This window comes from Ixodes scapularis, unplaced genomic scaffold, assembly GCF_016920785.2.
Source record: "Ixodes scapularis isolate PalLabHiFi unplaced genomic scaffold, ASM1692078v2 PGA_scaffold6__148_contigs__length_123643588, whole genome shotgun sequence".
In the NCBI taxonomy this organism is placed as follows: Eukaryota; Metazoa; Arthropoda; class Arachnida; order Ixodida; family Ixodidae; genus Ixodes; species Ixodes scapularis.
This window is the reverse complement of record NW_024609881.1, coordinates 42,791,866-42,806,419: the sequence shown is the minus strand read 5'-3', so window position 1 is coordinate 42,806,419 and position 14,554 is coordinate 42,791,866. Positions and strand designations below refer to the sequence as shown.

Genomic DNA, 14,554 nt, shown 5'->3' with positions numbered 1-14,554 from the left:
GCACGCGTAACTATGGCGAAGAGATGCCAGAACACACATGAGGTAGTATACGGAGCATTACGGAAGAAGACACGAAAAGGCTAGGACATATGCGTTTTATTCCTGATACGGCGGTTGTGTCTTGAAATCAATATTCAGGGTCTTGTTATTTGTTATAGAACCATGTATCTTCAGACTGATCCGTTCCTGTGCAATTGACTTGATAGCAGCAACTTGGGTAGGGACCGGTGCCTTTGAAGACTGGGCAGTTCATAGGGTTTGCGATGATACCGCACCTTAGGAAAAATAAAGATAAGGCAATCGTTTGAAACTTATGAAAATACACAACATCCGTAGTAAATGTAATATGCACACATAAGAGCAATATCCCAGAATATCATGCTAAAGACGCATGTAACGGAAAAGTTAAACGTTAAGTAGTTTCATCAGAGGACATCATATTTTCAAGTGCTCTAATCCACTTTACCTTTCCCTAGGGAAGCATTATACGTATAAAACACTACACATTGTCGGTGCAGTGCGCCATATATTTAATAAAACGTCGCTAATCGGAACAAAATACTAAAGAAGGGTGGATAAAAACAACGCCATTTATGTGTCATCTGTGAAAAAAAGGATGACCTGACGACTATGGCCAAACATTAAATTGACCTTGCCTCCTTTATTGACGAAATTTATATCATGTCTAATATGGTATTTCTGCAGTATCATGAGATATAGAATATATGGCTGCACTTTTTTTTCAATAAGGCAACATCTCGAATAAACATTATTGTATAAAATAATGTCTATATGTTACAGGTAACCTGACATATGGCTTTGGTAAGGCAGGGTGCAAGGCAGGCTCGTACCTTACGAATCGTAAACAGTTTTTGTGTATAGGCAATGCTGAATCATAAGAGTTACCTGTATTTTCTGGAGTGCTCAGGGCTCGGTACTCCGACCGTTGCTCATTCTCGTTTTTATCAATGACATGCAAGTTTTTAAGCCCTCGATTCACTGCCATTTTTTGCTGATGATTGCTTATTGTTTTCAAATATATCTTGTGTATGTAACCAAAAATGCTCGAAGAGAGTATTTAAATGATTTCGTTGTGGTGTCAAAAATGGCAAATGGATCTGAATGTCAAGAAATGTGTGTAAATGTCAGTTACACTGAAGAAGGTGCCTATCTTTTTATTATTCTATTCATTGAAATGCCTTAGACGTAGTTAATGAATACAAGAATCTGCGTGTTACTATCACGTCCAGCTCAAGCTCGGCTAGTCATATTCAGCAGATTATCAGAAAAGCGTCAAGTAAACTGTAGGCGCTATGTAGGAAAATGTGCAATTGTATTCCTGCGACATTGCTGACGGCCTATAAATCGCTGATTCGTCCTTTGATAAAATATGCTGTTGTTGTATGGGACCCGCACTCGGAATCGCTCATTGACCAATTAGAATGCCTTTAAAAAATCTCTTAGGTTTATTTACAACTCATACGGCAAATATTCACAGGTGCCACCGTTGTACACACCACCTCCGGAGTGCCTATATTATGTCGAAGGAAAGTAAGGCGTTTGAAATGTTTGCATAATATAACTCATAATAAAGCTGGTTTAAATTATGATGCTTATTTGCAGTAGAACGCGAGTCGTGATACAAGGCGGAAGCACGAGAATTCGCTCATTGCGTTCCGCTTTAGAAAATGTTTTTAAATACTCTTATTTTCCCTGTTCTGTTTGTAAGTGGAATGACTTGCCCCCGAGTGTGATGGCGATTGCTTCCACCGTTTCTTTTTTTTTTTTGCGAGTGCAGTTGTTGCTTTTTCTGTGTCACATATGACTAAGATACTTTTTAATTGTTGTTGTGTTCATTCGAACTGATTGAAGTTTTCTGATGTTGTCGTATCATGTCTTTGCCCTTAAAAAGTGACCGGCAGTATTTTCAAATAAAGTAAATAAATTACAAGTGATTAAACACAAAGGCCTGATAAATAATGTTGACGGCAACAAATGCCTCTGAAAAGTATCCACAAGGCTTTTACAAAGGCGTAGATTTATCACAAAAGAAAATAGGCACGAAAGTATTTTGAAAGTGTAAAATGAATGTGTGATAATGTAGAAATGCAGAAAAGCTGGTTCTGCAAATTAGATGACCACATTTACCTCGCAACCTTCATAAGTTTTTCTTGACAATAATAATCGTACAACTAATGATATCCCATACCAATTGCACGTCGCAAATCCGTACCTGGTCCGGGCAACATGCTAATTACAGGACAACACCAAATGTTGTTGAGCAATCTATGTATTTAAATTTTAAATTTATTTTTGCCATTTATACTAAGGAAAGGACCTGTTGATGGGATATTCCTGTTCAGGAAATATTCCTGTTCAGGAAATATTCCTAGGTCGCACCGTTCTTCCTGCCATAACATGTTTTTTGCTTGGAAATATAGGGACTTAAAAAGCCCGAAGACGCCAAGACAGAAAAAAAGTTTACCTTAGTTCCAGATAATGGGTATCTTGACCCTTATATTTGGTAGACAAGGAACCAAAGCGAAGCTTCACTGATGGCAGTTTAGCTGTCGTCTGACATCTTTGGGCAGAAATCGCCAGGTGACAGAGTTGAGCTAGACTCATGCTGTTTCGATTTTCATTTAGAAGCTTCAGGCGTAAATTGCCCGAACCATGGTTTCTGCAATTAAAGGAAAAATGTGGCACTGCAGTGCCACATTTTGTCTTTAATTCTGGTTCTTCGGTTGATATGTGATATTTTTGTACTCAAGTTTGGCACTTCAGAAATTACGCGGCGAACCAGAAAAAAATTCATCGAATTACGAAAGAAAAGTACATTGGCCCTAACAAACGCACTGGAGACAAAACCGCGTTAGCCACAAGTTGGGCCCCTAGGATCGCCAAGCTTGTGCCGAGTTGGTCGTTCCTCAGGCATGCTTTCCTGGGTATTTTGTCTACTCCAAGTTATTTTCACTCACGGAAGAATGGCAAATGATCTTGATCGAACGTCGCAGGTCCAAGACTGACACGGGTTCTCAAAGCGCAGAGATGCACCGTCAGCAACCAGATGGTTCTTGTACTTGCATTTGCCTGTTGATAAATGGTTACTTTCAGTAATGAAGTGCCTTCCCAAACACCTATTTTCGTTTCGCACCTCAGTTGCCGTGTTTCTACTTTAAAATGCCTCAAGTGCGACGTCACAAAAAATCTGCAACATGTGTTTTGGGTGTGCCAAGGACACGGAAAGGCAAGCGATGATCTTCGGAAGGCAATCGCAGAAAATAACTTTGGCAACCACCACATCCCAAGTTACCTTTTCCCAGAAGAACCTCAAGCAAACGGGAGGAAAAGATATCGGCCATCTTAATTTCTCTGAGACCCCAGGCGCGGACCTCTCTCGCTTTTTTTTTTACCGAAATAGATGCTGCAGATGCCCAGAGTACCATTTCTTGTTTTGACAATATTATGCTTAGATGGATGTCGGCTCATAAAACCGTTACGGTTTTCTAAATCACATTCTGATGCATTTAAAATAATGTTTTCAAACGTTCGCATTATATCCTCACCATTAGGGTGAAATTCTCACGAAGCAAAGAGCTTTCTGCGATGCATAGTTTGTTTCCTCGTGCTAAAAAACGCGGTTGTCTTTTTTCGGGAACTCACTGAACACTCGTTTTCAAGGCCACAAGCAGCCGACGCTATGGTGATGGGACCAATCAGACAGCGCCAAAAGCGCACCATCATGGTGTTCGTCGTGTGTTCTATCATGTCTTCTAATCATGTAGTTCATGGACGGTCCAGTAACTAGCGCTTTTGAAACTCTTTCGTCGGTTTCATTATATTACAGTTACAGTTACAGTTTATTGTACCTCAAAGGCATTTCCAATGAAATGCATTACATGAGGGGGAATCAAATGACATATACAGACGGCAAAAGAGTGACGACAAGGTAAATAATAGAAAACGCAAAAAGAAAACAAAAAAACCTTCAAACTAATAAGACAGATATCAGAACATAACATGTAGAAAAAGTAATTAACAGATAAACATGTTAAGGATCAACGCTTTTCGGGTGTGCCTTGCATAGTTCACGGAATGTCTTAGGGTTAGATTCACGTTCTATGGATTCAGGAAGGGAATTCCAGTTAGTAATAGCGAGAGAAAGTGGGGAATTTCGGAATTTATTAGTTCTGGCGAATAAAGGTTTAATTTTTAGGCTGTGGTCATGGCGCAAGGCGATGTGAGCTGATGGGTGACAGTTGGTGTTTCGAAAATCAGAAGAGAAATAGTAACTTTTGTGAAAAAGGACAAGACGAGCAAGTTGAGTTCTTTGAGATAGAGGGCATAGGTCAAGGTTGAATATTAGTGCAGTTACGCTTGACGTTCGCGCGTAGTCGCGTGTAATAAAACGTGAGGCCTTGTTTTGCACCGATTCGAGTTTAGTAATGAGATATGATTGATGAGGCCACCAAATAAAGTTGGCGTAGTCCAGTTTTGATCGGACGAAAGTTTTATAGGCAGTTAGTTTAACACAACGGTTTTAGAATAAGTTTTAGAATAGTTTTAGAATAACGTCCTCAAAGTTCAAGTTACCCTAAGAAATTGGGTACCCAAACGGAACAAAGTTGGCGGCGACGGCTTATAGAATAGGGGTTTTGCAACGCCCCGCAGCGCGCTTATGTATCCCGCATCGCCAATGTGGCTAACAAGCGTAAAAAAAAAAAATATATTTTTTTAAAAAAACGTAAAACATGTGCGCTTAGCAACTAATTTTTGTTTACAAAAATTAGTTATGGTAGAATTAAATAAAGCCGACGAAAACAAAATACAATCTAATATCAGTGTAAATGTTGTTGGCTGTATTCAGCCAAAACATTGCAATCAGTATCACTTTCATTTGGCGCAAGTTCTGGGATTGTTGGCGTTCGTGTGGCGTGTTGACCGTCCGTCGCCGAAGATTGAAGCCTTCAACTATGCCGAAACTGGGGCGAACACAAGCGAGCCTACACTGCGAGACGCTGCTCTATTTAAATCTGAGTTGGAGCCACTTTGAAGCCCTACAACATTAAGGGACCTAAACTCGTCAAACACAAAGTTGTAGCCTAAAGTTCGCGGAGCCCGCCGATTGGACGCCGGCTGAAAAGCGCGATCGTCGTGATAGTCCTATCGCTGCGCTCCCTGAACTTCGGCCCCAACTCTGTGTCTGACGAGTTTAGAGCCCTAGTTAGAGCTACAGGCTTCGTGCCACGAACAAAATCAACTCAGAGCCTCAGAGTAGCAATACGTTGCTATGGCAACGGTTACTGCGTTTCTTAGGCCTATTAACGGTCAGAATCTGAACATAATCTTTAAAATGGGGCGCGCCTACTGATCACTTTTTGTTACTTGAGCGAGATAAAGCGAAGAGAAAGCCGGCTGCACCGTTCACTGGCAATGTACATTGCTAATACTGCTGTAACTAAAACGAATTCGCTCCGAAGCGAGCGCAAAGGTGACGCCATGATTGGCGACGAAACCCGGCCCCAAGGAGACACGCTCCCAATGCTATTTCTCGAATTTCGCGTTAGGGGCGAGCGCCAACCCAATGCCTCAAACTAGAGTCCCTGGAATACCGGCTAGTCTGCCGTCCGCCCGCCGTGGTGGTGTCTTTTCCGGGATGAAAGATACGGTGGTGCTGCAAGCAATCGGCTTTCTACCGATGGGAGCAGCTGAGGAGAAGCGCGTTGTTTACTTTTGATATCGATCGCATTTGTCTGAGGAAAAGCGACCTGAGATGCCGCCGTTCTCGTAGAAAACGTTTTGACATTATTATGGGATCAACTATTGTTGTACAGTGCGCTTAGGAGCCAACGTCGTTACTGTTATCTGGACATCATGACTGGTTTTCATAAAAAATCTGTAAAAATGCGGGTTTTTACCCTTTTATTACTGACACACAATGTGGCTGTTCTTTTTTTTTTCAGACTACATACCACAATGCACAAAAAGAGTCACCGATGAAGCACCTAAATAATTGTAACTTCAGGAAAGAAAACGCGTGTTCAATAAACATTCTTTTATCCTTTTTCAGCATCCTTTTTTTTCAGTAGCTTGAAACGCTGCTGTTTCGCTATCCTGTCACTGTTGAGAGTTTTCGTATCAAATCGAAAACGCAGATATACATAGTACTTTATTACACCTGTTTCAGTGGTGTGTTCATGTTCTTGGCAGCCTAATGTAGAAAACTTTACTTCCACCAAAAAGAAAAAAAGAAGTCCTCAATGCTCCTAAATGAAGCTCATAACAAAAAACAAAAACGCAAAAAAGACGGAACACAAAGTAGAAGACGGACGCAGGACACACGCTAACAACCAAAGGTTTACCACACTCTAAGAACTAAGATGGTCTCAAAGGACTAACGGCAGCGTTTGGTCCTCTGAACTCCCATTTGCTCCCCGAAAAGACCATCTGGTTTGAGCTAGGTACCGTGCGCAGATGCTGGGGACTAACTGTACTCGACCGGGACTAACTGAAAGGCGCGCGGGAGCAAAAGCAACCGCGGGTGCAAAAGCGCGGGACAAAAGCAGCAAAAGGCGCGCGGTCGCAAGAGCGCGGGTGCAAAAGACGCGCGGACAAGATGGCGGCGTCTGCTGCATCGCCGATGGCCAGCGTTAGCGACGCACTTACTGTTTCAGAACGCAGGGGGAGGTATCCACAGACAATCGTGGCATCAAAAATTGCAAGAGGGGGCATGTTTAAGGGTTGAAGATGACTTTATAACGATCGCAGCCTCTTTACCAGCCCGTAACGGAAGCCGCCGCTGACTCAAGCGCAGCCATTGTTGATGCACTGGCCATGCGGCGTTTGAACAGTGTCCTGGTGTCCTTCCCCTTTGCATACTTTTGAGCGTACTTTGAAAGCGTTTATATTTTATTTTTATTTTAACTGAAACGTAGAAAAAATTTTTACCACGTAGCACGTGGTAAAAACGTTTCCAAAGACAAACAAAAACAGATGGATTCTGGTTTCTTTTCTTTTTGTTTTTTTCGTAAGAGACGATGCGGTGGCCACGGAGACGCGCATGCGCAAAGTAGGGCACCGTATGCGGGGAAGGGAGAGCATGGCTGCAGGGGGCCTCTGGGGACGCTGTTTTATAGACTGTCACAAATAATTACGATGTGTATCATTACTTCTTAGTAAGAGATACACTCCTTGGAAAGTTTAGGAACAATATTGGAGAACAATATTGGTGCGCAAGCAGCACCGCATTTGTAACATCGTTCACGGTTGAGATGGTCACTGACAAAACGACTCCTCTCGTATGATCAGTATAAAAGAGGCTTTGGTATTACGATTGAAATAGCGTGTTGTTGTGCGTGTGTGTTATGTGTGTCGTCTGTGTGTTCTAATTCCTTGTCTATCTTCAAAATGTGTATAACCTGTACAAATGTGATATAAGCGTTTTTCGTATCTGAACGTAATGAGCGCGGAAAGGATCTACCCCAGTGATACCATATTTTTTACCAACTTTGAATTTGACGTTGACTAGCGCCACCTGGGTGTGTAAGGGCGCTATTAACTTAGTTAATAGCAATTCGCTATTAACTAAGGTAAGGGCGCAACATTTAGTCCCGGGGGCCTAAATGCAAGGGTGCAAAAGTTAGTCCTGGGAGTTCAACTTTGAGGGGAGCAAGTGTTGCTCCCGTCACCGTTGCTCCCCTAGGGGACCAATGGTTGTGTAAGCGCATTTGCTCCCTTGAGGGAGCAATCACGCCCCATTTTTTCGTAGAGCGTAGAACTTTCACGCGTGTTGTTACCAACCAGCACAACAAGCTACCCTGGTAAAGTGGAGCTCGTGTAAGCTGAAATATTATGTAAAACTGTCTTCAAGGAGAGTTAATAAATTTCTCATGGGGACACGCGGGTACTTCAAACCCCCATTTTCAAAGTTGGCTGAAATCGACGAAGCTTGGTCCTGTTCCATGGCTGTGTACTGGTCAGTTTGCTGGAAAGACACACAAACCTCTCATGAAGTATTTTTCGGTGTGTTCCTCAATACATATCCAGTAATGTAGTAAATAAACAGGCCGTTGCTTTTTTTTTTTTTTTGTTATGCAAGCACCGTTATACGGCGGTTTGCAAGAGCTGAGTGCTTCTTCTGCGTCATTAAGCTTTCCTTTGTCAATCAGGCCGCCCAAAATGTATATGGCCCGCTGCTTGTGCAGCTCCAGTCCAACGTTTGAAATGAATGAACTGATCGATTCTGCTGAGCAGTTGCCGAACTTGGGTGGCCTGGCTAGGTTGTAAAATGCGAGTGCATTGATCGTAGTTAAATATTGGAGAGCATTAGGGTGATCGTTTGCATTAGATCATTGTCGAACGACGCCAAAGAGGTTCTCAAGCCTGTCCTGGCTCAAATTCGCGGTCATTACGTAGCTAAACCCGATAGTGTTAATATAGACAAACTGGGGCTCAGCGCTTCCCACACACGATGCTGACCTCGTACACTAGCAGTTGAATCAGTATGTCGGGTAGGCTGGAACACAACCTGAGACAAGCTAAGATCAGAGCAGAGGTTACGAAAGTTTAAATTGTGCGAAGAACAGCTTACAGCAGAGGGAAACTCACGAGAGCAATGAATGTGCGGAAGGTTAAAATCGCATAGTAAAAACAGTGGTGTCAAAGGAAATCTAAAGAAAATAGCATTCAGAACATCATATAAAAAAAACTCTAGTGGCATTAGGGGGTCGATAGCAGGCGTACAAAAGAAAACTCTTATATGTACACTGTAATTGTACACAAAACAATTCGAATGCGGTAGCAACATTTACGCAAAAGTAGTAAAAAGATTCATTAACTGCTATTCAAACCCCGCCTCCCCTCCAGGACGTTCTGTCGCAACGATAAAAATGGAAACACCAATCACACTTCAAAATTTCAATGTCACGGACTGAACTTGATAGCCAACTTTCAGTCAAGACTATAATATCACTTGATGATGAATCGATAAGGCAGGCCAGATCGTCGCGGTTTTGAATGACACTTCAATATTAGTAAACAATAGTGGAATTCCATCAGAAAAACGGACGGCCCGAGCAGCACGAATTTTGGCCAAGCATTGGCCATGACTGGCGATGGTCTTTTAGCAAATGGCGAAAAAGTGGCCATTCACCAGCCTATGCTTGGCCGATGGCTAATGGCCAGTTACCATTGGCCAATGGCCAGAGAAATGCCAGTCATCCGCCTTTGGCTGGCCACTGTCTTACCACTGGCCAAAGGACCATTTCCTACCATTGGCCAATGATTGGTCAACTCTGTGCTGCTTGGGGGTTACGACTTTCTCTCTCTGTCTCTCGTGTAGTTTTTTTGTATTCTTCACGATGCTGAATCAGCCGGAATACTAGGGGCAGTAGCGTTTACTACATCATCGGTCACAACACGCTGCCTGTAACTGGGTTGTGTTCCACAGACGTTACTGGTGTTTGGGCAGTAGATACAGCACGTATTGTTAAAATGTAGTTTATCAAACCGCAGTTTAAAGGGCTCGTTCACCTCCTTTGCAAATTGAATGAGTTTCATCCTAGTATTGCGCGTTTCAACTAATAAGTCTTCCGCTATAGAAATGTTAGTACCAGGAAGTTTGGGTTTAGAAGAGACCAATTGTTCTTTAGTCTTCAAAAAAAGAAAATAGGTCAACGACTGCATGGCACGTGCTGTTGTTAAAAACACGATCCAGTCTGTGCGCGCAAACGGTACAGTCAGAGGTGATGTCTATTTGAGGAGGCAAAGTGAAGGCCACCTCGGTAATTTGATAATTAAATAACGTCTATTGGCGGCGTTCGCAAATTTCAGGAGGTGCTTCTCTAGCTATCACCATCAGTGTTTGTGACGTCACGGGTAGGGCAGACTAAGAGTCCTCGCAAACGTGGGATTCCTTCGTTCGGCAGCTAGCCTGGTGCGCTCTTTGAGGAACGCGCGGCAAAGCCTGTTTCACGCGGCGGGTTCAGTTGGTGAAGCGATGTTTGTATAGTATGCCATTTTACCGAAGCTTGAAACCGTGTCACGCGTAGTCGTGCTAACAAGCACTTTTGGCGCTCAGAGTTAGAAACGTTGGGATGATGCTGCGCTGTTCTATACCTCATTTCAAAAAGCTGGATGACTGAAATATAATATCTAGCACTTTACCCCAATACAACGTCTACGACGGCAAATAGGTTGCATTTTTTTATGATTTGACTTAATAATGATTATTACTATAAATAATTATGACTTAATAATAAAAAAGTAATGTGTTATAAAAATAAAAATACAAAGTTCCAATACGAGGCCCTCTCGCGTGTTAAGTAAAACTCTAGTGAAAGCAACTCCGTGTATCATGTTGGTTTCAATGTGTTTTATGAGTGCTAGTTTTTCATTAAATCCAAGTTGACTCCTTTCTGAACTTGGTACATCAGTAAAAAAAAACAAAAAAACATTCTCTCTAGAGAACTAACAGGAAGGGGAGGTGGCTGGCTTAAGAACTTGTTTTTTGGGTAACAACCTCCTTATTCACCTGGTCGGCTTGATACGTGCGAGGTCCCCACGATCAAGGCCTGTTAATTCTAGTAATTCGGTGACACTCCAGCGTCCCAAAAATGATGTATACACCTGCTATGAGTTACTACCGTTTGTATATGTCATTTTTGGGGACAACTATATACATAATGCATTATGCGCTTCTCAGCGAGGAATATTAAATTAGTGAACAACTCTTAGTAGATATTGGTTACAATAAATTAATCAATCGTCTGAATTGGCTGGGCCATGTCCGACAATTTAAGTATCTATTAAACCCGATGGCAGGAGGTGGTTCGGTGCAGGAGGCGCGTCAGTTACTGATTGACCTCAGCCACTCACGCATCTCCCGCAACGAACAGCGTCAGTTAACCGTCAGCAACTGACGCTAAGCGTCAGTTTTTGACGAGAAAATTCTCGTCAGCAATGAGTCACACTTGTATAGAAGCGTCTTGTATCGGCAAGCTCAATCTAACTAAAACAAATGTGCGGTCCTTTTCGATACAAATGTGCGCGCAGCTAAGGCAACGCGCAATTTACTTTGGTGGATGCCGAATGTTTTTTGTTTTTTTTTCGAGCAGCCTCCACAGATTTGTACTAAACAGGAATCAGAGAGGCTGACGGACGCTGCGAAAGATGTAATGATAAGATTGAGGCTTGTTTTTAAACATTTTGAAGATTTTTCTAATATATAAATTAACTTCCAGGAGCTCTTATTCCTTAGAAAGATCGATCACAAAAAGGCCATATGGGAATTCTTAAATAAATAAACCGTTTTTAATTTGCCTAGACACGAATTAGCACAGCCACTCCGTGATAAGGCGTCTACTGCTGAAATCCTACCAGCGCAGTCACAGGGGGGTGCCCGCGAGGTGGCGCCACCAAAACATGTCGTCACCAATGCACCAACTCAACTCTCTTTGACGTCGCGACACTGCGGCGGTGCTGCTGTCGGTACTTAACGTGCGGAAACACCTTTGAATCTTGCTTCCACGCGTCCGCAGTGCCTACACCTAGATTGGGCAAACCGGGACGGGTGTGTAAGCAACGTATTGGTTTATCTTGCAAACCTTGTGAAGAGTACGATATTTGTGACTATGTACTAATCTCTAATATAAAGTTCATAAAGTTCGTATTATCGGCACAAAAAATGAAGAAAAAACGGAACAAAGCAGACATCAACATGAGCGCGCGTTCCTCTAGTTTCCGCACAGTATAAACATCGCATGCTATAGGAACGCCGCTGGGGAGACGAAACAAAAATGGCACCGCCCATGAGTACTAAGGACATGCCGTGATCCGTTTGTTTTTTTTTTTTTTGAAGCGAAGCAATGCCAAGAATATTCATTCCAATCTGGGAGCGTTGTTCAGGGACAACGCCCCAGCTTACGACACTTTTGGTTAAATGGCACAAACGCTTCTAGTGTCGCCAAATAAGTGGAAAGCATTTCAAGGATGGCCACCAAGTGATTGCTGAAGTGAAGTGATTCCTGAACACTCAAGACGAGGAGTTCTATAAGAGAGGCCTCTGGCATGTGGTGCATCGCTAGAAAAAGTGGGTAACATTTGGTAGGGAACATGTTGAGAGAGTCTCAACTCCTACTCGAGTGTGATTGCTGAATCTCTATTCCTTCGTGCCAATAATACGAACTTCATGAACGCTCCTCCTAGTAGGCTGGATCGCGGATCAGGAGCCCGTCGGTGGCATCACCGGCGGCCATTGCTTGACACCAGTCGAAACAGGCAAGTATACGGCGGAAACACATAAAAGTGTTTTATGATGTGCTGTGATCATTATATTGGGTGTTCGGAGATCGAATCGGTATTTGTCAAGCGATCGAACGCTGATTAAAATCAAACGTGCCGGAGCACCAACGGCTCAGCTGGCAAGATTGCTCTCGAAGTGTAGTAGTTAAAGGAACTTGTCGTCAATAAGAACGTCCTTGGAGAAGCCCAGGAGTTCATGAATGTCTAGAAAGTTGCAACTTGACAGCGACTTTTTGGGAGCGAATTCCGCGAAGCAACGCCATCAAGATTGTCGTCTGCTGAACGCAACTCATCGAAATCGTCATTGACTCCACGGTAAGTTTGGGTAACACTCGACTTATTAAGCTGCACTAACCTTTTCGGCCAGCCCAGTGACTCTTGACCACGAAACAGTTATTTATAAAAGGTGGGGGCTGTCGGTTTTAATGTGTGCAAGAGCTATGTTACTGTCTTCCCGAAAAGCAGACAAAAGGTTTCATCGCCGACCACAACTTTGAAACTAGAAAAACTGCACTTTTTATGCTTTTCCCATAGAGTCAAAAGCACTAGATGGTGCCAAATGATGGCTGCCGGTTGGTGCCTCTCGATACCAGCAAAATACGCCTCGATCTATGATCCAGCATAGAATATAAATCAGTGGACTATGGTGCCTGCGGCACGTCTCGGACTAGTGTGTTTAGCGTCCTATGCTGCCCCTACTTCAAGAATAAATTTTTGTTTAAGTTACGTGACGTCCACTTCCCGCTAAATATAACACAGAAACTTGTTTGGTGTAGATGTCACGGTACCTAGGGACGTCAAGCAACGCCAGGTCAATTTTATCACTAAATTTAGCGGGTAACTTTACAGACAGAAAGATAGACGTAAATTTTAGTAGGATAGGGGGTTCGGTGAAAAAGCATTTTCTGCTCTTAATAAAGAGTTTTAAAACTATTTGGGTGAGAATAACCGTTTTTACTTACCCTTCACAATCTTGACCTTTCCATAAGGTGGGTGGATTGCCTGCGATATCTCCCACATTAAAGAAAATGCCACCAAAGCGTAGAACAGAGTTGTCGGAATTCCCATCTTAACGCCCGTCGGTTTTCTTGTGAGCCTGAAAGCTGAGGTACGCTAGTGCCTTCTTTTATCTGGAGAGTACCAATCTTAGTTTTTTACAAAAAAAGACAACAAAAATATTTATGTGTCTTTTTTTTTTTTTTTTTTCCACGCCTCCGTCAGTGATTCGTTAACCGCCTGCAAAAAATGCGCCGCGGCGTACCTTGAGTTATAAGTTATGACGGACAAAAAAGCGAACGCAATTTTCAGGCGGCAAACAATCTTAGTTCACACAAATATCTCTCTTCCCAGATGTCACAACAGACATTCTCATCCGTGAAAAATAAATCACCTGAACGTGTACGATTCTTTCTAATTACTATTCCATGAATGGGTAATAACTTTTTCGTGCTGTTCCGTTGATTGCGAAAACCCAAGATGAATCCTCTTTGTGTTAGAGTGTTGGGCTGAAAGAGACCGACGCATGATATTTTGCCGTCGGCTCGTACGCTATTCACTCTTTCTAAAATCTGATTGGCGCCCCTTCAATTCACGCGCACGATTGTTCCAGCTGTTGAAGCATAAATAACAGTTGTGTGATATAAAAAAAAAAAAAAGATAAACGCACTTCTCTTAATCCGTGCTTATACTAAATTCGGAACTCTCGGTGGAACGCTTTCGCGGCTGTTGATTGTATATTTAGACTGTTATTTGTCTCCGTTTTTTTTGTGTTTTATGCAAGACGTGCTCCTGAGAAAGTGAAAGAGGGTATGTATGCGCTTTTGATGGTGTGTGCATATGCTTTTTTTTGTTTGTGTGTTTGCGTGCGTTAATTCGTGGCCGAGAGTGTAATGAATTCTTATATAGAATGAATTATGTACGGCAGGCACCTAATCGTTTCCGGTTCCGCACTCATATAACGGAGGCAGTCGGATGACTACAGCGTCAGCGTTCCCCTGAAGCTCGTGCGTTGACCTCTTCAACATTATCACCGGGCGAACCCTGCCGTGGCACCCGTGTTGTTACTCAAGTTCTAAGTGAAAGCAAAAATGAAGAAAAATAAAATGTGTCTTTCTTCCTGCACCATAAAACGGAATAACAGTACTTAACCAAATAAAAATAAATAGGGCATATGTCCAAAAAAAGAAATTTTGATTTTAAAGTGACTAGAAAAAAAAATAAATATCGGGCAGCGAAAATACTAGGGTACGGGCTT

At 42.6% G+C, this 14,554-nt stretch overlaps 1 protein-coding gene across 1 annotated transcript; it reads right to left on the bottom strand.

The window, feature by feature from the left end:
* Positions 1-145: 145 nt before the first annotated feature.
* On the bottom strand, positions 146-13,368 carry LOC8027211. The gene is made up of 3 exons (XM_002407560.3): positions 13,263-13,368; positions 2,979-3,090; positions 146-275 (listed from the first exon to the last, which is right to left on the bottom strand). Exons 1-3 carry the CDS (start codon positions 13,366-13,368, stop codon positions 146-148), a joined length of 348 nt encoding a protein of 115 aa, XP_002407604.3.
* Positions 13,369-14,554: the final 1,186 nt, after the last annotated feature.